Source organism: Esox lucius, chromosome 3, assembly GCF_011004845.1.
Source record: "Esox lucius isolate fEsoLuc1 chromosome 3, fEsoLuc1.pri, whole genome shotgun sequence".
Taxonomy (NCBI): domain Eukaryota; kingdom Metazoa; phylum Chordata; class Actinopteri; order Esociformes; family Esocidae; genus Esox; species Esox lucius.
In genome coordinates this window covers 18814804-18839871 of record NC_047571.1, presented here as the reverse complement: position 1 = coordinate 18839871, position 25068 = coordinate 18814804, and the positions used below count along the sequence as shown (strand labels likewise).

The 25068-nt window shown below is 43.6% G+C and overlaps 2 protein-coding genes across 3 annotated transcripts; one reads left to right on the top strand and one right to left on the bottom strand.

Moving 5' to 3' along the window:
* The first annotated feature begins 3134 nt into the window (after positions 1-3134).
* LOC109615086 (leucine-rich repeat-containing protein 52-like) lies at positions 3135-11020 on the top strand. The gene is made up of 3 exons (XM_029119133.2): positions 3135-3452; positions 3607-4237; positions 9892-11020. Exons 1-3 carry the CDS (start codon positions 3390-3392, stop codon positions 10236-10238), a joined length of 1041 nt encoding a protein of 346 aa, XP_028974966.2. The 5' UTR covers positions 3135-3389; the 3' UTR covers positions 10239-11020.
* Positions 11021-15684: 4664 nt separating this feature from the next.
* Positions 15685-22088, bottom strand: si:ch1073-82l19.1 (protein zyg-11 homolog). Of its 2 annotated transcripts, none has more exons than XM_010890181.3 (14): positions 21825-22088; positions 21164-21332; positions 20172-20986; positions 19843-19986; positions 19547-19723; positions 18639-18703; positions 18381-18480; positions 18008-18058; positions 17751-17912; positions 17598-17645; positions 16952-17152; positions 16819-16871; positions 16607-16704; positions 15685-16416 (listed from the first exon to the last, which is right to left on the bottom strand). In XM_010890181.3, exons 1-14 carry the CDS (start codon positions 21825-21827, stop codon positions 16259-16261), a joined length of 2244 nt encoding a protein of 747 aa, XP_010888483.2. In that variant the 5' UTR covers positions 21828-22088; the 3' UTR covers positions 15685-16258. The 2 variants fall into 2 exon arrangements, with proteins under 2 accessions (XP_010888483.2, XP_010888490.2); XM_010890188.3 differs by having other exon boundaries at positions 17751-17909.
* Between the last annotated feature and the right edge of the window lie 2980 nt (positions 22089-25068).

Here is a 25068-nt window from a genome sequence, read left to right as displayed (position 1 = left end):
TATCTCTAGCTTGAACAATGATTCAAGAGATACTGTTAGCGAGTTATTGTACAATAATAATGCAAATTAAAATAGTAAATAAAACGTTTTTGGGGATTTTGAATTTGGGTTAGCACTAGCATTCAAAATATATTTTGTTAGGTGTGTCTTTCTTCAACAGAGATACTAATAGGGAATTCATTTATTCTAATTATTCTAATGTATGCAAATAAATAATCATAGTCTACCATTTAAGATCTTGAATTTGGGATAACTTAAACATGTGAAAATAAATGTGGGCCCCCAAGTGGCACAGTGGTTTAACTTACTTTATAGCAGTGTTTCCCAATCCTGGTCCTGGGGACCCAAAGGGGTGCATATTTTTGTTTTTGCCCTAGCACTCACACACTTGATTCAAATGTTTCCCTACCACTTACACACTTGAGTTTTTAATTTGAATCAGGTGTGTGAGAGCTAGGGCAAAAACAAAAACGTGCACCCCTTTGGGCCCAGAGGACCAGGATTGGGAAACACAGCTTTATAGCATTATAAATGCATCACTGCGGCAAGTCCTGCACACAGCAAACAAACAATGCCCGTTAGTCCAGCATAAGGCAGCGCAATTTGGCTCAGCTGACTGGGGTGAATGGTTGAAATGTTGGACAGGGCTGCCTTGTCATGCCAGTGACATCTTATTGTAGATCAGGTGCATGTGAAGCTCAAACATGGGTGATGACTGGGGAATGCGCAAAAAACTTAGGGTTTAACAAACATTGTGAATAGAATCTGAACAACATGTTGAGATGTGCTTGGAGGAAACTTTGACTATCCCATACCCGCGCAATTGTTGAAACAAGGCAAAATTGCTTCATGTTAAGAAATTGCGAGGAAAGAGAATTTTGTTTAAATATGGATTAAAAACACAACTTTGTTTGATGTCTCTAGCTTGAACGGTTAACATTTCTGTAGAGTTAAATAATCCTCACTATGCAAATGTATGCAAATGAATATACATTTAAACATTTTAACATTTTCGAGATTTTTTTAGGATAGCCTAAACATGTGAAACACATTTTTTCGTTATTTAGCTTGAATGGTTCAGCAGTTACCTTTAATGGCATCACTATGATCAGCCTACAGAGAGGAGGTCAAGCACCTGGTGCACTGATAACAATCTGGCCCTCAATGCAAAGAAAACCAAAGAGCTCATTGTGGGTTACAGGCAGTCTAAATTCTGCAGTCTCACCCCAGTTCTCATCGATGACTCTGAGGTGGAGCGTGTGTCCAGCTTCCAATTCCTGGGTGTCCACATCTCCGAGGACCTCTCCCAGACCCTCGGCACCTCAGCCCTAGTCAAAAAGACGCAGCAGTGCCTGCACTTTTTGAGGAGGCTAAAGAAGACCTGTCTGTCCTCCAAGATCCTTGTGAACTTTACCCGCTGCGTAACCGAGAGCATTCTGACAAACTGTGCCACAGTGTGGTTTGGCGGTTGCTCTGTGGCCAACTGGAAGGCCCTGCAACGGGTGGTGAAAACCGCCCAGCACATCACTGGTGCTCAGCTCCCAGCCATCGTAGACCTCCAGCACAAGTGGTGTCTGCGTAGGGGACGCGGCATCATCGGAGTCCCTTCACATCCAAGCCACAAACTGTTTGCCCTCCTACCATCAGGCAGGCGGTACAGGCAGGCTCAGGAACAGTTTCTTTCCATCTACCGTGATATTGCTGAACTCTGTGACCAATCACTAACCATACCCACCCGCACACCGCTTAGTACTGTCTCTCAGGGACCTTGTTGCACTACTCCCTTGTATTACTGGACTCTGACACTACCTTGCAAACTCTGATAAGGACTGTTCAATTGTTATATGTATGTGTCTACCTTGGGAACCTCATTGCTGCTGTCCCTTCATTTCAGTTGCACACATGCTACCTTACACCTCCAATTTGCTCAATTGCACTGTCAGAATTGCCATTTGCACTTGCATTTGCCTCATCGCAGAACTATTCATCCCCCACTTGTACGTACATTATACTAAATACTTGTACATTTCCTGTCCTATTTGCCTTCATTGCACTTTTAGAATTGCCATTTGTACAGCATTTGCCTTCATTGCACACCTAAACATTTCACTTCTGTTTTGGATACTAACAGCCTTTTGTTTTACTGTACTCGTACTATTCAATGACAATAAAGTTGAATCTAACCTAATCTAAAAATTATTCTAATGAGAATAGTAGCCAACTGTCCTCAATACGTCCTTTTTCTCTGTACTGCTGTATTCTTCTATTGCCTATTTCTCGCATGCTTTGTACAACTCCTCAACTCCTTTTTTAGATAACACTATACAGTCATTTAGCAGACACTCTAATCCATAGTGATTTACAAGACCAAGTACAGTTATTGCCTTGCTCAAGGTTATAACAGTATATTTCAACCTTGATAGTTGTGAGGTTAGAACCAGTGACCTTTCAGAACAATTTACAGGAGCAATGATGGTAGAGTAGCTTGTTCAAGAGCACAATATTTATTTATTTACCTGGACAGCTAAGGTTACTGGCCCAACGCTCTGTTGAATTTCAGTCCCAGTGCCACCAGTCAAGCAGACTGAAGCATCTTTGTCTTTAGGAGTTTGTCTGTGCATCTGCATCTGTTTCTTTGTGTCTGAAAAGTTCCATATTATTTGCTGATGTCAAACGCAACAAGGAGGTAGTTACTCAGTTGTGTGTTGCTTTAGATTTGTCCCAAAGTGTATTACCTTGTAACCCCTATAAACACAACACTTACATTTCCAACGTCTGTCCCTAACCTGTATTTAAAGTTTTACCTCAAACCTGATATCTTCATCTCTAAACCTTAAATGTGCCACATTTCAGTCCATCTGTACTGTTTGGTGACCTCCAGCGCACACAGACGACTCTAATAGCGTTCTGGTGGGCTACAGTCCAACGGGACATTATAGTGCCACTATCGGCTGCTCCCAGTGTGTTCTATTTCTAGAATGCTTTGGGTACATTGCTCGAATTAGGTAACCTAGCTTTGGTGACTGCTTGACTCTAGTTGTTTATGCTTTCTTTGGCTCCTCTCTTCTCTACACTCTTGAGCAGTGATCACACACCATTCCGCGCCCCCTTTCTCATTCGCGGCTCACTTTCAGAGTGGGTAGTCACACTACCACGCTTGCCGGAGTCCAAATATAATTTAACACTAGCTACACTACGACGCGCCAAACATCTATTCTTTATAGTGGGTTTAAATGACAGTTGTCATGAATGCCAGATGAACACTGTAAATAACTATCTTTTATTGACCGAATTGAATTTCTGAGAACTGGAGAGTCCGGGCGGCAGGAATCCTCCAGATCCACTATAATGGATACACACAGAAACACGAACGTGAGGCGACTCTCGGAATGAACTACAATGACACCTTGCGAGGAGTTGGACAAGTGGCCAACGACAAATCTCAATACCAGGTAACTAATTTAAGAATTTCAAATAGTTAATAGTGCTATCATTAACCGATAACTGGCAGAACATATAGGCTATATCAATGAAGAATGCCACGCCGTGGTTTGTCCAAACGGAGTTGATGAAGACATTGCCGGTGTCATGCGTCTTGCCCCGCAGCCCAGCGCGCAATCCTTGCGGCTCATCATTCTGCTAATTCTCGTCATGGGGGTGGCCCCATCCCCGGCACTGACGGCGGGATGTCCGACCCGCTGCGTGTGCGACGACCAGCTTGTGGTCCAGTGCGCCGGGCAGCACCTTACCGCCTTTCCCACCGACCTCCCTCTGGCCACAAGGCAACTCATCATCTCCAACAACCGAATCATGGAGTTGCCGCCGCTGCTGCTAAACTACTTGTCGGATTTGGTGTACTTTGACTGTAGCAACAATTCCCTGACCGAGATTTCGGAATCCACATTCGGGAACCTGCGGAAGCTTGCTTACCTGGACTTGTCCTTCAACACTTTGATGCGGATCGATGACAGAACGTTCGGGCCGCTGTCAAGCCTCGTGATGCTTAGAATGACCGACAATCCCGGCCTGTCAGACATTCACCCGGACGCGTTCGGGGAGAACTCGGGGCTGCAGGTGCTGGACGTGAGTAGAAACAACCTGACGGAGCTCAATATCAGCTCTCTTATCGGTCTGGCCACCCTCCGCTCCGTCGGCCTCAGCGGAAACCCTTGGAGCTGCGACTGCAACAACGAAGACCTCTGTCTTTGGGTCCACATCGAGGGATTCAAGTTTCAAGGTAAATCTTTATTGTTTTAAATCTGCGTTTTTCGCTTATTCTCCCCATTTGGGTGCGTGTAAGATAATATGCAGTCCCTATACTATCCCTATTACTATATTATGTGATAAACTGTCCTAATATTACACAAATTATATAAATTCAAGTTGTACATAAGGGATGGTCTAAATAAGTGCGAGGCTGGACCAGTAGGATGAGAGGACCACCATTCTCTCCAACTCGGCACTTTCCCAGTCTCTCAAAAAAGTGTCCATGTCCACTCTTCTGAAATGCTCACCAATATCCTAAGGAATAAATAAGGTCTGCCACGTCTCAACATTAAGACATTCAAGACCATTATGACAGACCGGTATTATTATAATGACAGCAGTATTTGACAAACTTTAAGGTATTAATTATGAGCTAGTACTTCAAGTCTCCTACACTGCATACATTTTGTGTGTAGTTGCATGCTTCATAGTATACAGTTGTGCTCAAAAGTTTGCATACCCTTAGAAAATTGTACTGTGACATACTGAAGCAGAGCATGATCCCCTCCCTTCAGAGACTTGGCCACAGGGCAGTATTCCAACATGATAATGACCCCAAACACACCTTCAAGACAACCACTGCCTTGCTAAAGAAGCTGAGGGTAAAGGTGATGGACTGGTCAAGCATGCCTCCAGATCTAAACCCTATTGAGAATCTTTGGCGAATCCTCAAACAGAAGGTGGAGGAGCTCAAGGTCTCTAACATCCACCAGCTCTGTGATGTCGTCATGGAGGAGTGGAAGAGGACTCCAGTGGCAATCTGTGAAGCTCGGTTGAACTCCATGCCCAAGAGGGTCACACGAAATATTGACACTTTGGGCCCAATTTGGACATTTTCACTTAGGAGTGTACTCACTTTTGTTTCCAGCGGTTTAGACATTAATGGCTGTGTTGTGTTATTTTGAGGGGACAGCAAATGTACACTGTCTACTTTACATTGTAGCAAAGTGTCATTTCTTCAGTCTTGTCACATAAACAAATATAATCAAATATTTACAAAAATGTGAGGTGTGTACTCACTTTTGTTAGATACTGTATGTACCATTTGCAAAAGAAAACTCGAGTGAGCAGGCAAAAGACCTCTTTTATTTCTTATGGGATTCACATTAATCTGTAGGTCAAAACAGAATGGCACAATCATAAAACAAAACATTGCAACAAAGAAAAAAATGAACTGACCCCTGTTCAAATGTCTGCATACCCTTAGTTGACCCCCTTGTTGACCCCTCTCCAAACATAGTGCTTATGGTTGTGACCATAAAGCGCTATTTTGGTCTCGTCATTCCAAATTACATTGTGCCAGAAGCTGTGAGGCATGTCAAGGTATTGTAAGGCTTTTTTGTGGCATTGGCGCGGTAAAGGCTTCTTTCTGGCAACTCGAGCATGCAGCTTATTTTTGTTCAAGTATCATTGTATTGTGCTCCTTGAAACAACCACATCGTCTTTTTCCAGAGCAGTCTGTATTTCTCTTGAGGTTACCCGTGGGTTTTTCTTTGCATCCCAAACAATTCTTCTGGCAGTTTTGGCTGAAATATTTATTTGTCTACATGATTTGATATCAAGAAATCCCAGAATTTCCCACTTCTTAAGTGATTGAACAGTACTGACTGGCATTTGCAAGACTTTGGATATTTTTTATATCCTTTCCATCTTTACAAAGTTCCATTACCTTGTTACGCAGGTCTTTTGACAGTTCTTTTCTGCTCCCCATGGCTCAGTATCTAGCCTGCTCAGTGCATCCACGTGAGAGCTAACAAACTTGTTGACTGTTTATACACAGTTACTAATTGCAATTTAAAAAGCCACAGGTGTGGGAAATTCACCTTTAATTGCCATTTTCACCTGTGCGTGTCACCTTATGTGTCTGTAACAAGGTCAAACATTCAAGGGTATGTAAACCTTTGATCACGGCCATTTGGGTGATTTCTGTTATCATTATGATTTAAAAAGGAGCCAAACAACTATGTGATAATAAATGGCTTCATATGATCACTATCCTTAAAGAAAATACATTTTATTTTGCATGATCAGTCATATTTTCAAAATCAATGCCAAAACTTTCTGCCAGGGTATGCAAACTTATGAGCACAACTGTAAGTCTTGAAGCCAGACACCATGGAGGCTATCCCTGACTGCTATTGATGATGATGTTAGAACACAGGACCTAAATACTGAGAAGTCATTCTCATTCCCTTGTGCAAATTATTTTCATTCACTTTTACCATTATTAAACCAGACAAGTTGATTGAGAACCTATTCATATTTATAGCAACATCCTGGGGGGGATAGTTAAGGGGGAAGAGGAGAAATTAAGGCTGACTGTTTTGCTCAGGAACAAAACGGCAAGGCTTTATTTCCTATGAAACAAATCCTGCTACAGTACAGTGTTGAAGTGCACAATAGACCTGTCTATCTGGTGACACTATTGAACAACGTTCTGTGGGATTCTTCTTGGATTAATGCTCTTATATCTTGACAGATGAATGTACTGATTTTTGGCATTGTTCAGTTTAAAATCTCCTCCTGCTTCATTGGGATGTGTCAATATACAAAAGGGCAGTTATTTATAGTGTACCTCGCTGAGCAAAAGACAGTCATATTTCCAACACTGTAATATTACTTACTGGCATCCCCCGCACGCATGCACACACACACGCACACCAGCTCATCCTCTCCCCTGCAGCTCATGCAGTCCTAAACTAGTCCTAGAAGGACTGGTCTACTTTCCTGCTGCTGATCGCCATTGTCTGCTTGCATTTGGACCAGAGACACATGTCAGCAAGTGCAACCACACACACCCTTAACCACACAAAACCATTAATACACACACCCTTTACCACACACACTCATAACCACACACACCCATTAATACACACACTCATAACCACACACACCCATTAATACACACACCCTTAACCACACACACCCATTAATACACACACCCTTAACCACACAAAACCATTAATACACACACTCATAACCACACACACCCATTAATACACACACCCTTAACCACACAAAACCATTAATACACACACCCTTAACCACACACACTCATAACCACACACACCCATTACTACACACGCCCTTAACCACACACACCTATTACTACACACACCCATTACTACACACACCCTTAACCACACACACCCATTAATACACACACCCTTAAGCACACACACCCTTAACCACACACACACCCATTACTACACACACCCTTAACCACACACACCCTTAACCACACAGACCCTTAACCACACACACACATAACCACACACACCCATAACCACATGCATGCACGCCTCACTCAGAGGGTGGTACTGTAAAACATAAGAAAAGCAGATGCAGAGATGCTGTGTTTTAAGCAGTATGCGCTGGCTCTGTCACTTGCTCTGAGATGCGCTGTCTGTAGCCATCTCAGCAGCTCACTAATAATGCATTTATAGATGGAAGAAGTGAAGAATAACTCACGGAAGGAACTAACAGTCTCTCTGCTATTAGCATACTGTGTGTCTGTAGTTGGGTGTTATATAAGTAGAGTCTCTAGAAATAGCATGGATGGGAAGGGGGGGAAACCCTCTCCTTTGATGTGGGCCCCTGGGGGGATTAGAGGGAGGCCCCCGGGGGGAGGGGGGGGTTGGATTGGGGAGAAACAGAAAAGCTAAAATGTGAAGAAGAGAACAGTGTTGTGTAATTCAAAGGAGTGTTACTGTAGAGGTTGCATGGTCTGAGGCAAGGTCAGAGGTCAGTTGCCGGTGGTATTATAGTGTGCTGTGCAAGTCTTTGTTATGACCGTGTGAATTTCTACAATTCAAACACCAATTAAGTTCTAATTAGCCTCACGAAATGTGATGATCCTTCCTCCTATGCATCGTTTCATGACTTTTGTCTCTTTTGTCTCTTGCAGTGGTCTTTTAGGACATCATATTTCCAATCACATGTTTTAGTAAGACGAGCATCTATTCCTCTAAATGTTCATCCATGCACAAAGCAGCCTTCTGAGATTATTTGGTGAAAAATACGGCAGTGCATAGAGTGCATGAGCAATATGCTGGCATGAAACATTATTCAGACCAGAACAAAGCACAGCCAGTCAGTCAGGCAAAAACAGCAGAGCCTTTTGAATTTGTCTAGAGAGAGATCCCCAAATACAAAAGCTGTGGAACAAAAGCAAATTAAAGCATATCAGTTCAAATTCTCCAACATTGGGTATCGTAATGACATTTCAGCAGAATATTACCCGGAACAAAGCAGATGAGATCCAGGCAGCCATGCTCACAGTATTACAGTAGCCTCATGACAAGCTACACAGTAGTATCTATTATTAGACCAACATACTGTATCAAACAATTTGCTTCAAAAACACATTTATAGTAGACTAATCTACATTACTGTTCCCCCGCTATATTATGTCATCTGTCAGGTCTCTGGAGGTACAGAACCGGAATTCCTTGTTCTGACAATCAAAACAAACCTAACCTTTTCTATTGAGATGAATTGATGAATTCTGAATGAGTGAAGGGATTTATTCAGGATAAAACTAGGGGTTTTCCTTTCTAGAAGAAGATGAGCCCTCCTATCAATTTACTGTATGAGTCAGACACAATGGATTTCAAAACTCCAGTGGGGCTGAAAAATGCATAAATTATGCAATTACACCATGATATGGGGTAGCAGACCCTATTCTGTTATTTTCTCATAATGGAAAAAAAATAACTAGTTAATGTACTGTTTTCTTTTTAAAACAAATGTATCTGAAAGATATGTCAGAAAGGATGGTGTGTGATCCACCTCTCACAAGGTTATGTAAAACGATATCATATAAATGTGTTTGAATTATTTAATAGGCCTGAGCTCTTCATTGCCAGGCAACACAAAGAACATTTCCATTATTATTTTTGTACGTATGCAGAGTACCAACTAATGCAAAGAAAATCTTATTCAGAGTGTTTGCCATATAAAAAAACCACAACAATAGTATTTGAAACTCATATGCCTTGTCATTGGGTTACGCACAATTCACATCTTGGCAATAATAATAAAAAAACAGCTATTGATCCTGTGTGCCTTCATTTAATCAATCAATAAAAAGCTGAAATTGTTTTATTTTTATCAAATTCTGTATAGCATAGCAAGTTACTCATGTTTACCTTTGGTTTGTTGTTCAAGTTTACCTTTGGGACTTTTAATCATTGCACTCACCCTATCAAACTAAGTTAATGTCAGACACATTTCCTTAAAAAGGCAGATTTATAATAGATCCTAATGCTCTCGTTAATGATGAACAGTACAGCAGTAGCATGTCCATAGGTTGGTAGTACGTCATAGGTATTTTTAAAGATATGTACATTTTTATGCTTTATTGACAAGAAGCAGTGGAAAAACATAGAGCAGTGGGCCGGATATGAATCCTTGCGACAACAGCGAGAGGCAGTGACTTACACTACTAGACAAGCCTGGGTCATGAGGAGCCACAGTTATTACAGGTCGTGTGACATGGTCAAGAAAAACCCAGAGCTCCAGCAGTATGACTGGTGACAAGCCTCAACTGCTGGTTTACCAATGCAACTTCTAGAACGGCTTAAGTAACTAACCCCCCCGACTCTTATTTATGGTATTTTCCAGACGAGGGTCAGACGGTGTGCGGTGGTCCTCCTGGCCTCCAGGGGGAGCGTCTGGGTGAGCTGGGGCTGCAGCTGCGGTCGCAGTGCCATCAAGGCCTGGGTTCATGGGACTACCTGTACTGCATTGCCATCGGCTTTGTCATCTTTGCGGCGGGCACCGTGTCGGCATGGGCCATCGGCGTGGTCATGGTGGTGTATGAACGCTACGTCAAGAAGAAGAGTGAGCAGATGAACCCTGATGATGAGGTGGAGCAGGAAGCAGGACCTGGAATGGGGGGCGGGGGTAGTCAACAAGCTAAACCACATGGGAATGGGGATTTGAAAAACCCAGGTCACACGGTGGTGTGACTCCTCCCATCAACCCATCCTCCATACTCATTGGGCCTTGGAGCATACTGAACTACAAAACCTGGGATTTCATAGGATGGCAGGAAAACTCCAAAGTAGAACACACTGGGATTTCTGTATTTTGACTGATAAAAGACAGAACACCATCACCTAACTGTCATTCAGGTGGTGGGTTGAATGTTCAGATACACTGTAATGATACCATTCCGTGGTTGTTTCTGTGTGAGATTCCCCTGTGCTATCAAATCAGTAGAGCCCTCTCTGGGGAAGGATTTGGCTTTAACCAAGTGTGTCTATGCTAACTGGCCTCTCAGTTGGGTCAGGTTAACACTGAATGGGATCATTGATATAGAGGCCAGGTAAAACACTGGATGGGATCATTGATAGAGGGGCCAGGTAAAACACTGGATGGGATCATTGATAGAGGGGCCAGGTAAAACACTGGATGGGATCATTGATAGAGGGGCCAGGTAAAACAATGGATCGGATCATTGATAGAGGGGCCAGGTAAAACACTGGATCGGATCATTGATAGAGGGGCCAGGTAAAACAATGGATCGGATCATTGAATGAGGGGCCAGGTAAAACACTGAATGGGATCATTGATAGTGGGGCCAGGTAAAACACTGGATGGGATCATTGATAGAGGGGCCAGGTAAAACACTGGATGGGATCATTGATAGAGGGGCCAGGTAAACACTGAATGGGATCATTGATAGTAGGGCCAGGTAAAACACTGAATGGGATAATTGATAGAGGGGCCAGGTAAACACTGAATGGGATAATTGATAGAGGGGCCAGGTAAAACACTGAATGGGTTTATTGATAGTGGGGCCAGGTAAAACCCTGAATGGGATCATTGATAGAGGGGCCAGGTAAACACTGAATGGGATCATTGATAGTGGGGCCAGGTAAACAATGAAGCTGGGATTTATTTTTATTTAACCTTTATCCAGGAAAGATTACAAATCTATTTCAGGAGTGTACTGGCCAAAACAGGCATCACAAACAAAACCTAATTTAAAACACAAAAAACAAACATAGGGAAATAAAAATACACCATCCATACGGTACCATCTAACTCCAATAAAAAATAAATACAGCAACAATTTAAAAAGATGCACAATTTTAAAAGCACTGACAAGTAGATAGGCCCTGCTTTCCAACCTTCTATAAATATACTCACTGTCTCTCTCAGCAAACACTGACTGCACCAAAAGCCTTATGGTACATACTGAATTATATAACAATTCTACAGCAATAATATAACACCTATTTTGAGAATTTGTTTGATTATGATGAACAGTTGCTTTGATTTTATCCAGTGCCTAAGAATACTACTGACCATCCATCATTCTCGATGCAACAATGTCAGCACCAGCCTCTTAAAGCTGCATGTTATTTAGACCACATGAATCAACACTCATCCCCCCTTCTATCCAGTTTTCCAGCTGCACTTTGACATTGAGACACACTTAACTCCTATACACTTTGTAAAGGCGAGTCGCCATTCATCCCAGCAACAACAGCTGACTGAAGGAGAAGCCTGTGACTAGATTACAGTGGGTCTGAGGGGCTGTCAAAGGACCAATAGATATGTCAGCTGGAGAGATGGTGGAGGAGGTAGAGGGCCAGTATCAGACAAACCAGATTACACCGATAGACTGGAGTCCAAGGTGACCCCAAAATAATGCACTACATTCTTAAAAGGACAGCATTCATGTCATTACTACTGGATCAAAGCAATGATGTTACTCCACTTAGCTGAACGTTGTACTGTCTATGGTGCTGTCTGTAGTCTACACCAGGCAAAGAGACATGATGGCGGGTTCGGGTGAATAAGGCTATTTCCCTCAAATGGGACACTCAGGAATTTATGTAAGCTGCGCTTAGATGTCTTAATGCAATGATAAATTGCTGTCGTCTGATACGTACTGTCGAACAGCCCCAGTGTGTGGCTACAGTACCATATCTGCATGTCCATACAGAACAGGCGGGACAGTACAAGAAGTGCACGTTCAGTCCAGTCTGGGGGACTCTGGTTAGGCAACAGGTTTGCTGGGAGGAGGTGCTCTGGAAAGGGCAGAAGTAGGGTGGGCTGCTGCAACAGGATACCTGCCCCAACCGTAATACAGGTCCCCACCATAACCCAGCAGGATACCTGCCCCAACTGTAATGCAGGTCCCCACCATAACCCAGCAGGATACCTGCCCCAACCGTAATGCAGGTCCCCACCATAACCCAGCAGGATACCTGCCCCAACCGTAATGCAGGTCCCCACCATAACCCAGCAGGATACCTGCCCCAACCGTAATACAGGTCCCCACCATAACCCAGCAGGATACCTGCCCCAACCGTAATACAGATCCCCACCATAACTCAGCAGGATACCTGCCCCAACCGTAATACAGGTCCCCACCATAACCCAGCAGGATACCTGCCCCAACCGTAATACAGATCCCCACCATAACCCAGCAGGATACCTGCCCCAACCGCAGTACAGGTCCCCACCATAACCCAGCAGGATACCTGCCCCAACCGTAATACAGGTCCCCACCATAACCCAGCAACATACCTGCCCCAACCGTAATACCTGTCCCCACCATAACCGTAATACAGGTCCCCACCATAACTCAGCAGGATACCTGCCCCAACCGTAATACATGTCCCCACCATAACCCAGCAGGAATGTCAAGGAATGACCACTTCTGTCAGTGTCCACTGCCACTGAAGCGCTTTCCCTCCAACACACACACACACACACACACACACACATACACAGAAACACACACACACTCTCTCTATCTCTTTTCAATCCACAAGACGGGGTACGGTGCCTCGTCCAAGATAGCTTTGAGAGGTCCGTTTACATTGGTCACTGATTAGCGGTCTGACATGGACGTGGGTTAAGCAGCATGTGATCCGGGCCAGGATCTGACCTGGGCCACAGTTAGACAGTCACAGCTGTCTCTGAGCCAGCCGGTCACATGGGCTGTGTCTGTACGCCGGGTGGGATGTCATGCACCCATGTGTTTGTGTTCTTATATGGGGCCAGCGGGGTACTCATCCTTCGTCCTTGCCCGCCCCCACCCCCCACACAGACACAGTGTACCACAGACCAAACCAAGTACTAGGCACCTTACTCTTCTGTCATTACATCATGACATGCCTTCGAATAGAATCAAAGGTCACACTACACTACATATTTACTGTAAACTGGGCTTCGGGACATAACAAAACTACAGTAACTTATATTAAGTGAAGTCTTCTATGCTTACAATTGTAAACATACAGTATATTCAGTGCTCTATAGCTGTTTTGTACCTTTCTGAAGTTGTCTTTGTTATTGTTAACCAGACTATTTATTCTGACAGTACAAAACTATCTGATGAGTGAAATGAAATGAATGACTGATGTAGTCTGACTGAATTGCTGTAGTAGAGTGGACCATCAGCCCCTGCCTGTAATTGGAAGGTCAGTGGTATAACTGTACAACTGGCTCAAAAGGCCTGCCAACTCTGTACGCTTCCAAAGGAATAAAAGTTGATTGGATTGGAGCTAAGATGTCCTTTCTGTGTCACAGAACAACATGGAGAGACATCCTGTTTTGTCTTGTGTTCTTCTGTCTCTGTAACTTCCACTGTCTCTGTAACATGCAATATCTCGCTCTTCTTGCCTGTTTCTATGCAACTCCCACTGTCTTGGTCAGTCAGTCTTTCTCTGTATTCCTCACTGCCTATCACTGTCTGTTCCTCTGAATGTCCTCTGTAGACAAACACCAGTAGCTTTATCATCTGAAAAAGTAAAGCCTTGTTCTCTTAAAAGTGCAAAAACACATGCATATTGTTTTTCACTCAGTGTTAAAGTAGTGTATTATGAAATACTGTACAGACTATTCTGGGTTTCGAGACTGGTCCAGAATTATGTTAATCCAATGGGTTTGCCTGGAAGAGGAAGATAACGAGACACTTGCGCTAAGCTCGCACAGAGGATATTTAAGACTACAACACACAGGCAGTCTGCACATTGTCTTGTGGTATGTCTGTTTCATGGTCAGTCAAGGATTTGCAGTGACTTTCATAGATTTCTGCCTACTTCCTTGTCCCCAGCCTGTCTCTCTCCTTCATCACTCTATTCCTATCACTCTTTGTGATATTTCTGGCTCAGGGCCACAGACGCCACTTTTTCACCTGTCACTTTCCCTCTCTTTTTATGAGTCTCTCCGTCTTTATATATAAAGACAAAGTTCCCTGCTCCCCATCTATCGATCATCAAATGTGGTAATCTAAGGCCCTACTCTTTACCTATTTATGCTCCCCCTATTTGTATGTCTCAAGTATCACTTTAATATTCATCATGAGTGTTTCTGTTACATCAAGCTAACAGTCAGTGACCAAAGGTTCTGTGTTTGCTCATTTGATAGAGCAAATTGTCTGTAATGCCAAGGTTGTGGGTTTGATTCCCCCTGGGGCCAGTAGGATAATGTTTGCTCTCACTCCTGCGTGTACTTTTAGATTCAACTGTCTGCTAAATGACTTCAATTATTTAACCTTTATCCAGGAAGGCTCTCAGTGGAAACAGTCCTATTTCCATATCTAAACTTTCCATGGGTCTTCAGCAACTGGCAGTGCAACTGAAATTATTTTTCAATTAGAACAATTAACAATAATCTTCTAATCAAGATATTATAATTAGGGTAAACTGGGGCGAAGCACAGTAACCAATCCCACATCAACAAACATTTTGTTACTCTGCCTTGACTGAGTTTTTGGCATCCTTCTTACAACTTGAACTTCTCTGTAAGGTCACACCCAAGTTCTCAGGGCAAACGTGACCTTTGACATCGCGAGACTGTCACACCAGGGTTCTTATGACTTTTGGCATGTTAACCCTATAGTACACAATTCCAGAGGTTTAAATTTCAAGATATCTTTCCCCACTGTGTGTGTGTGTGTGTGTGTGTGTGTGTATAGTAGGCCCTATATTAGTATCTTCACTGTAAGAACTGTGTGGCTTAATGAGAAAAGAAATTGAGTTTGCATATCAAACTATGACATGGGAGATGAAAAAGTACCTTCTTTGATTATCAACTGTATATTATATTTATTTTTGTTCATTATCATTTTACTGATATATTATTTTACAACACATTCTTATTCATAGTAACGACATGGGCACGATTAGGGTTAATCGCCTTGCAGAGACAGAACAACAGTTTATTTTGCCTTGCTAACTCTGGGATTTGATTTAGCTAGTACTAGCAGCCTTTTGGTTACTGATCAGATGCTCTAACCCAGTGGTTCCCAACCAGGGGTACTAGGACCCCTGGGGGTACTTGGCCTCTCCACAGGGGGTACTTGAAAACACTCATGACACCATAGACTTACTAGTGAAATTAACATGAGGGGGTACTTCAGGGGTACTGAAAGCAGTGCAAAAACATTTTGGGGGTACAGTAACTGAAAAAGGTTGGGAGACACTGCTCTAACCACTAGGCTAGCACCCTATATAACATATTTAAAGTAGGATTGGTGTTCCGACCATGGAGCTGGGGCTGGCTGGCAACGCAGCACCTCAGAGCCCCCTGGTGACGGTTTGGATTTAATCACCTAAAACACAGTGAAATGGTTTGTTGGTGCATTACCCTGCAACCTACTAAGAAAACAAATTCATTTTGATAATAATTTTAAATTACTAAAATTTTGTTTTCTTTTAACAGCAGCAACTATGTAGTTTAAGTCACTTCAGATCTAGACCAACTTCTGTGATTTCTTAAATTACTGTTGAGTAATAATTTTTAAAAGCTAGGCAGTCTTGTGTTTTGTTGCAAAAATTTGATATTTATTCCCACAATAAATATTCCCACAACTTAAAGGAAAATGTACTAGGCTGTACACAGAAAGGAAAACATCTAAGAAATCCTCTTCATATTTAAACACACACTTTCCTAATTTAAGATCCCCTCTATGACTAAGGGGACCAGGGAGACAGAACTACCATGAAACCCCATGGTACTCCGGTCAATCCTGTGGGTCGCTGGTGGTCTGTTGGCACTCCACTATACCCAGGATGCACTCTGCCATCCTTCTGATGTCGCTGTGGGTGTCAAGGTCAGAGATCAAGGTCTTCAGGAGGTCAACTGCTCCCTCCTCTTGGAGCATACGGCAGTATTGCATGCCTAAAATAAAAGTCAAATCCCTTGATTTATAATGTCTTAAAAAACACTAATACAACATTAACAGAATGGATTTGAGAAAACCTCCTTAGGCCATGTGATCAAAGGACTGTGAGCATACAGCCCACTAACATAACATTATATTACAGTCGCTACAAGAATAGTTCTCTAAATTATATTTCTTATCGCTCACTGTTCTGAGTACAGACGAGACGTATAGCCCACACAGCCCATAGCTGCACTCCGGCAGGCTGACAGGTCTGGAGAAGGGAGAAGAATGGCCGGAATGACCTAATAAGGAGAGGTGGGAGGCAGAGAGAGAGAGGGGAGAGAGAAGGAGAGATGTTAAAGCACTGATCAGAAAGGGTTTCTTAGAACAGTTGTTCACACATACCGACATGTTACCTGTAGGACACCATCTCCCGCTCAGGGAGGTCCCAGGTCAGTATGGCAGCACACTGTAGGAAGGACACAAGTATATAAAGTAAAGAAGAATGCATTCAAACATACACTGATATATACACATACACACACACACCAGCTGTTCCAGTATGGTTTGTCGTAGCTCCTGGTCTAGGGTCCATGCATCCTGCCTGGAGGTGAGGTGGGCAAGGATGCCCCCTGCAAAGTAGCTGACCCCCACCTCCACATGGGGACCCTGGAGCAGGCTCATAATGTGATCCAGGAGACCCTCGTCCATCAGATCAGCCTGCAGCTCCTCCACCTCCGCTATGTTGTTCTTGAGCACACAGAAACACCAGGGCCATGTTCAGTACCAACAAAACAGACCACACAGAGACAATAGGGCCATGTTCAATACCAACAAAACAGACCACACAGCTTTTTTTTTTTTAAAGAAAAGTGGAAAACTGTTAGGTAGTAAACATCCATTTGTCTATTAACAGATGCTCTTATCTAGGGTGACAGTACTGTGTACACGTTTTAATACTGGCCCCCGTGATCCAATAAAATCTGCTTCAAAATATTTTGCCACGGTGTATCCTAATGAACTGGACCCAGACTCTGGGTGGGGTGAATGAAGGGAAACAGAACACATCAACAGATACATGTACACTGTATACAATCTGGCTCGTGTTTATGGCTCAAACAAAACAAGGGTGGTTTGGATCACAGACACACACAGACACACACAAAACTAGAACATTCTGAACAGAAACACCTACCAGAAGACCCAGAACTTTTTGCTGTATAGAAGATTCGGAGTAGTAGGACTGAAAGGCAAAAAAGGAAATGAAAATCCATCCAATGTTTAACTATAACTAGTGAGTGAATGCGGGCATGCAGATTTGATGTGTGTGTGTGTGTTTTAGACCTACTTCCAGAACTTCTTCATACAGCTCCAAGCCCTGACATTGGATGAAGTGTCGTGAGGCAGTGGGTGTCTCATCTGTCAGGTTCCACAGAGCACTCAAGGCAAACTTCAGAGTGGAGTCTACTACTCCTGTCATGGCCTTCTGCTGCACGATGCCCAGCAGCTGCTGTTAGACAGGGAGGAGATAGAGGTGAGGGGAATGGAGAGAGCGAATATGGTGGAATGAAGTGATTAGATAATAGTGGGATGTGGATATCTTACCTTCATAATAAATATATCAGCTCCCAGCTGTGTAGTCTGCTCTGTGGACAGCTGCAAAGAGGAAAGCAGTTTAAACAAAGAGTGGCGGCAGATCTGAAGCTTCTGTCTTTTCTGCTCTATTCTGGAGAATGATGCTCCTTTAATAAATCAAAGCCAGGTCAGGGGTGACACCAGAGGCCCCAGCTCAGCTGACAAACCAGCTCCGTTCACACATTCTGCTACTGCCAGTTTGAGCTCACTTTTGCTCTACATCCCACAAGCCATGTACTGGCCGAAACCTCTTGCTCTAACTTAGCTCACTATGCTGGAGTTCTGATATGAAACATTGTTTTAACTTGTTATTAATGATTCATTTGAATAATAGAGGACCTACTTTGGCCACTAGTATGGAAATTATGGCCACAGCCATCCTCTGCAGGGTCTGGTCCACTTGACCACTAAGCAAGTTCATCACCAGCTTGGCTGCTTCAAACCTGTCCGGGACACACAGCAGTGAGGAATCCTATCATTGTTATTGCATCTCATAATAGTAGGTCACTGCCAACACATGGAAAAATGTTATTAAATGAACATAACTCGTTTTTAATTGACTGATTTTGATTTGAATCATTCAGGCTGTGGACTGACTCACCTATCAAAAGGGACATCCTGAAGAATGATGTCACTGCAGAGTACCAGCAGACAGTTCTTCTGTAACTGAGGGGGAAATATGGTATGGTCTGGAGGTTTATCCACTGTAGATTGGGGTGGGTAGTATCTAATGACATCACTGGGTTGGGTAGTCTCTAATGACATCACTAGGTTGGGTTGTGTCTGATGATATCACTGTAGACTGGGGTGGGTAGTATCTAATGGCATCAGTGTAGACTGGGTTGGGTAGTATCTAATGACATCACTGTAGACTGGGGTGGGTAGTATCTAATGACATCACTGGGTTGGGGTGTATCTAATGACATCACTGGGTTGGGTTGTGTCTGAAGACATCACTATTTACTGGGTTGGGTTGTGTCTAATGACATCCCTGTTGAATGGGTTGGGTAGTATCTAATGACATCACTATTTATTTGATCAGGTTGTGTCTGATGTTATCGCCATTGACTGGATTGGGTAGTATCTGCAAATACAGCTCTGGAAAAAAATAAGAGACTACAACACCTTTTTCTTTCCTTTCCAAAAAAGTCGAAAAGGAAGGTTTTGAATGTGGAACAAAATGGTGAAAATTAAGAGACCACTGCAAATTGAACCCTTCTGTTGCTCACTCAAAATGTTCCTTTTCAACTTTTTTGGAAAGGAAAGAAAAAGGTGCAGCGATCTCTTAATTCTTCCGGAGCTGTAGCTGTATTCTACCATTGGAGGGTTTGCTAGACAGTTTTGTGTTCTACATTTACTGGATTCAAGCATGTTGAGGTTGACTAGTGAACACCTTTCTCTAAACACAAGACTTGAAACTGTTGGCCTGCCATCTCCCTTGCCTCTGAGAACCAACACTATTCTGCATTCTGTAACAAAGTAGGTTAAAGCATGTGTCTGGGCCAGTACCTGTTGGTGGCTGGGGAAGCCCCTCATGGCCTTCAGCACCTGATTCACAACAGCACTGAGTAGGGGGTGAGGCATACCGACAGCCATGTCCTGATTGGTCAGGTTGAAGATGCATGCCGAAGCAACCAGTTGGACACTGAGCGAATCGGAGTGGTTCTGCATCCCTTCCAACACCAGCTACAGGCAGAAGAGTTCATAACACATTCCTTACCCATACCAACAGGTATATTTCAACATCCAGAAAGTCTGATGGAGCCATTACATCACATACTCCAGGCCGTATTCTGAACATCTACCTTCAGGATATCTGGTCTGGTCTGGTTGTCCATGTCGCTGGTCAGCTGGTACAGATTGACCAGGGCCTCGCGTGTGAAACACTCCCTCTCTCTGTACCTCCTCAAAGACTCACAGATTTGCTGCTCATTGGCCTCACCAGTCACCTAGAACACAAACAGAAGAACATTACCCATGACTCTCTCCTCTGCACAGATCTGTCAGCACTGAATAGGTAATAGGTGGGAACACCGATGTCTTTACATCATAGATGTCTCAGATCCAATGAGGCAAGTCAATGACAGCAGTAAGGGTGAAACAGATTTTGTAGCATCCAAATAAATCAGCTCACCTTCAGGTTATCCTTCGCTGTCAGAACATCACAGGAACCAGCACCAGTAGCCAGCAGCCCCAGGAACACCAGACCACACCTCCTCTCAACAAAGGCCTGGATCGCCCCTTCAGTCATCCTCTTTCTTCCAGACACATCCAGGGACACAAGAGCCGGGAGAACCCCGGGATCACCCTCCAGGAGAAGCCTCAGCGCCTGATCCACCTCGCTCTCTATGTCATCCTCTGCTGATGACAGTGCAGATGCAAAGCGATCATCAGAGAGATCCAGGTGCTGGAGGGCGCTGAGCTGGCCGAGGACGGAAATTAGCCTGGATGAGGACATGTCTAGCCGCCTCAGGCCGTGTGCTGTCAGGTACCTCAGGGTATTCCGGCACCCCAGCAGGGCACTCAGCTCAGTGACCGGGGTGCTGGAGATGTCCAGCCCCTCTAGCTTTGGGAGTGTACAGATGTCCTCCAGGGTGGGGTCTGTGAGGTCTGTGTTGGCCAGGTTGAGTGTCCTCAGGCCCTTCAGGGAGCTGAATGCCACCTGGGCTGCTTCCTCCACCTGCAGTGACTCCCATTCCATCTGAAAGCCTCTCAGAGTGAGCCTCTGCAGGCTGGCTCTGCACTCCGGGTTGGAGGCCAGCCCTGAGAGGATCTGGGCCCCAGTGAGGCCCCCAGAGACCCAGGAAGCATCCAGCTCCTGCAGTCGGTGAGGGCAGAGGGCACAGCGGAAGGCCTCCGCAGAGAGAGGAGAGGAGCGGATACGTGCTTTTCTCAAACGGAGTTGTTCACAGTTGCGGAATATGCTGACAGTTCTGTCATTCAGTCTGCCTAGGGGGCAAAAGAAGACGTGACAATGAATGAGGTAGACATTTTGTGCTGGCCAGGAGGTGGCCCTAGCTTAGAATACGATGTACCTTTATGAAACCTATACAGTGTTTGTTAACCATTCAATGTTTAACCGCCAATTTGTGCTGAACGTTCTCTGGCGTCCTCCCTTCTACTTACCCTCCACAGCCATCTTGTTCAGTATCTGATCCGCCATCTCTTGCGGGAGCAATGGGGCCCAGAGGAGCCTCATGGAGCCATTTGGTCCTATTCTGCAGAGAGTGTCCAGGCTGAGACAAACCTGGGCCAAACACAGCTCCGACAAAGCCGCTGGACAGGACTCGTCAGCCTGCAGGCAAACACACAGCTGGCTTTACATTGCCCAGTTGACATGAATGGACAGTGGTAGGTGACATTTCCTTACAGCAGATATACTCTACATGGATAACAGCATTTACTAAGGCAGCCTGTGTTAACTATTATGTAGTTTTAATTTAGCATAAACGTTTTTTTCTCAATTATAACAAAATGTATCCCTGTGGTCAGCAATAGCCTACTTTTCTCGATAATCACCAGATGACTCATTTAAGACATAACAACGTGCGCACATTCATACCCACGCTAGTAATCGAGTGATTGAAACAGGATCTGCGACACGGCTTGTTTCTAATTTTACCCACAACAGAGAGGCATGGCGGATTAAAGTAGATAGTCCATTTAAATCACTTTCTAATCCTACAGATCTCTTGAACAAAGCGGACAAAAGCAAGGCACTTGCTATTTTACACAGGCAGCAAGGCAACACGACATTGAATTCTACAGGGGGTAATAACTTACTCACCATTTTTTAAATACAAATATTTTAACACCTTCCGAACTCATTTGACATCCAAAACAACCATTGCGGTTTGAAGGGCAATAATGTCTTCAGTCATGGATATGCCCATCAATATTCCGTTCATTTTCCATCTACTGACTGAAGTAAAATCCAACTGCAAAGTATCTACTTCCTTGGAAATGCCTGTATAGTGTTGATAATGTGACAAAGTGACATAAGTGGATCCACGCTGTCATGTCGTTTCACGCAGTCTACTGCTTTGTAATTGGTCAGCAGAAGTCAAACGCCACCCAATGTCAACTTGACTTCAAAGCTGTTGACTTATCTTGAACATGTTGTGACATGAGAGAACTTCGTTTTGTTTGCATGCAATAAAAAAATGCTAAATTATTTTTAGATTGGGATTTAGTTACTTTTGCTAGTATCATGTGTATATTACGTTTTTAATTAAGAGTAAGTATCTCTTTTTGCCACAAGGAGGGGCCAATGGACTCAGGGAAAAATCTACCAATAGGCTATTTAGGATTTTATTAGGTTCCCCATTAGCCAGAGACAAAAGCAGCAGCTACTTTTCTGGGTGTCCCCACAAAACATCAAACATGACGTAATACAGTACATTAGTTGACAGGTAAGTTACAATAGAAAGATTGCCTATTGAATTAATTTCTTGACCTTCCTCTGACGCAAAAGTTGCGGAAAAAAAACGTATTATTGAATATTGCATCTAGAAATATTTCCCTGCATCCCTCAATTGTATGTGTGTGTGTGCACTTTTCAAAAGACTGTTCTGGGAATTGTAGGCTTAACTTTAGCAGAATTGCAGTACTGATACTGCCCTCCGGGTACATTGGAAAGCTTCCAGATCAGATCCCTGGCCCCCCTGTGAGGCCCTCACAGTTGTTTTTCAGAAATAAGTAGGCAATAAAAACTGCTGAGCTATAAGACATAGGCAGTATTAGATGTATTGCCAGGGGTCAGAGACAGACAGGCAGGCAGGCATATTGACCCAAATGACCCAAGGCCACTGACAAGTGAAGCATTTTCTAAACAGCTGAATGAAGATTCAAATTCTGTTTTCAAACTATTGTTTGCAAAACAGCTGTGGTATGGGGAATAACTTGAAGTCAAAACACCCTGTGCAATAGAAACTTATGCGTGTTTCTTAACACCATTCCAGCTGTGTTAATGTCAACTCAGAAAACAAGCAGACATCTAAATTTTGTGGAATTGGATCAAAAGTCCCCCGGCTGCTCCAAAAAGATCTGGGGCTGAAGCCTTGGAAGCTGAGGCCTAACGACACCACTGGGTTAAATCCATTTTCTAGGAATATGTTTTAAAATAAGCTCCAGCTTGAATGTCTTGTTTGCTTAAATGTAGAGCACTGCTGGAAAAATGTGTCTGCTTGTGATATACGATTTTGTGTTTTTTGCTACCATATTTACGCAATAATGCACAAGGGTCTGTGGTAAATGGCCAACATACCAAAGCTGAGAGCTGTTCTTAGGCACTACGCAGTGCTTATCCCTGGTATATTGGCAACATCACAAACCCCTCAGAAGGGGTTTTCATCTTGATGACATTTCTAGTAACTATTTTCCTTAGTAAATTGTGTCTAAATGAAGTTAAAAGACATTTTATACAGGACCCTTCCCTAAACTGTTTAAATTGAGCATCTTCAGGTATGGGTTTTAAGCTCCACCCTCTCTATTGTTCAACCAATCACATATATTTCCGCCTTCTGTGTGTTTGTGTTAGTAAAACTCAAAACTCCACACAATATCTCTGTTAAAGTACATAGGGACTAGACAAAGCTCTTGCTGACATTATGATCGCCAGCACAGCTAATATGCTATATCTATTAGACTGGATACCTGCTAAATGGCAGTTGAAATGGCAGTAGAAACTTGGTTTGGTTTCTTATGGCACACATCTCTCTTTTATTTATTATTCTTGGATACATTCTCTGTACTCAGATTCGTTCTTGTGTGCTATTAAAATAAATCTCATTAAGCCTTGGCCAAGCCTCATGTGTTTCACATCTCATTGAAATATCATTCCACGTTGTAGAGTTATTTGAAGGAGAGGCAAACTCAGGCAGCTGCCTTTAAGTGAGCCTTCCCAGCTTCTCACTGGATGATTATCAAGTTAAAAGCTACATGTCTAAGTGGAAGAGTTACTCAACTGTCTCTACCCAGACTCCAGACAGTAATGAGCTCTATTAGCTAAGTGGTTCTATTTTTTATGCAGGGTTATTTTCTTTCGAATTTGTATGGTTTTGCATCCCTGGTGAATATCATTAGCTGGTTGGGTGTGCTGTGACAGGTTTGGTAACAGGTTTGAGGGTTGGAAAGGATAAATGGATCTCCATAGAGATTCTCAACACAGTGGATGTCTCTCACTGTCACTGACACCCTGGTGGTCATTGAAGGTTCCACACATTTTTTCCGAGTCTTCTCAGCTTAGCACCGTCACGGTGGTCAAAGACTCCTTTCACCCCTTAATTAAAGCACTGATGGTCCCACGGAGGACCACCAGCCACCCCCAGAGTTTGGCTTTGGCAAGTCCCTGAGTGTAGTCTCTTCAATGGGGCCAAAGATCTCACCTTTTCCCTTTCTGCTCCTGACAGCGGTGTCTCTCTGACGGAGGGCACCATGTGTGGATAACTGGCTATGTAAAGTTTGAGGTTTTATGGTTCAGACAGAGTGACGGGAAGACTCAAGGTGGATCTCGTGCATGGCTGTGCGCAAACACACACACACACACAAACACACAGACACACACACTCCCAGACACACACACTCCCAGACACTCACACACAAAGGCAAAAACGTACAGTACACCGATTTTAATCAGAGTTTGTAAAGAGGTGGAATAGGAGCGTTTCAACAGCTGCAGAAAGAGCTCTATGTGGTGGGTCCGTCTCTCTTCACCATCCTCCTTCATATATACACACACCTTTAGGAGGGGCCCCTGCACTCCAATGCAAATATTAGAGAATCTGTAAAGAATGTACCTTGGCCCTCCTGTGGGAAACTCTTTCTGTCTTCACCGCTGTAATATGCCATTACACTTGCAGAGAGACTGGTGAAACCCGGGCAAATCATATGAGGCAGAGCCAGTCTCAGAACTCACTGTAGATCACGGTAGTGCTCAATTTGAGAATAGAAAATAAGAAATGAAGCTCCTATTTAGAATGTTTAATGCATGCTCTATTAAATGTGGTGCCTTTGATATAGACCACATTGGC

Coding starts and splice junctions, on each gene's coding strand:
- LOC109615086 (XM_029119133.2), top strand. CDS start 3,390: ATGAACTACAATGACACCTTGCGAGGAGTTGGACAAGTGGCCAACGAC. Junction 3,453..3,606: donor ACGACAAATCTCAATACCAG/GTAACTAATTTA, acceptor CTTGCCCCGCAG/CCCAGCGCGCAATCCTTGCG. Junction 4,238..9,891: donor CGAGGGATTCAAGTTTCAAG/GTAAATCTTTAT, acceptor GGTATTTTCCAG/ACGAGGGTCAGACGGTGTGC.
- si:ch1073-82l19.1 (XM_010890181.3), bottom strand. Junction 18,059..18,380: donor TTTCCATACTAGTGGCCAAA/GTAGGTCCTCTA, acceptor TCCTCTTTGCAG/CTGTCCACAGAGCAGACTAC. Junction 16,417..16,606: donor TCTCGTCTGTACTCAGAACA/GTGAGCGATAAG, acceptor CTTTTATTTTAG/GCATGCAATACTGCCGTATG.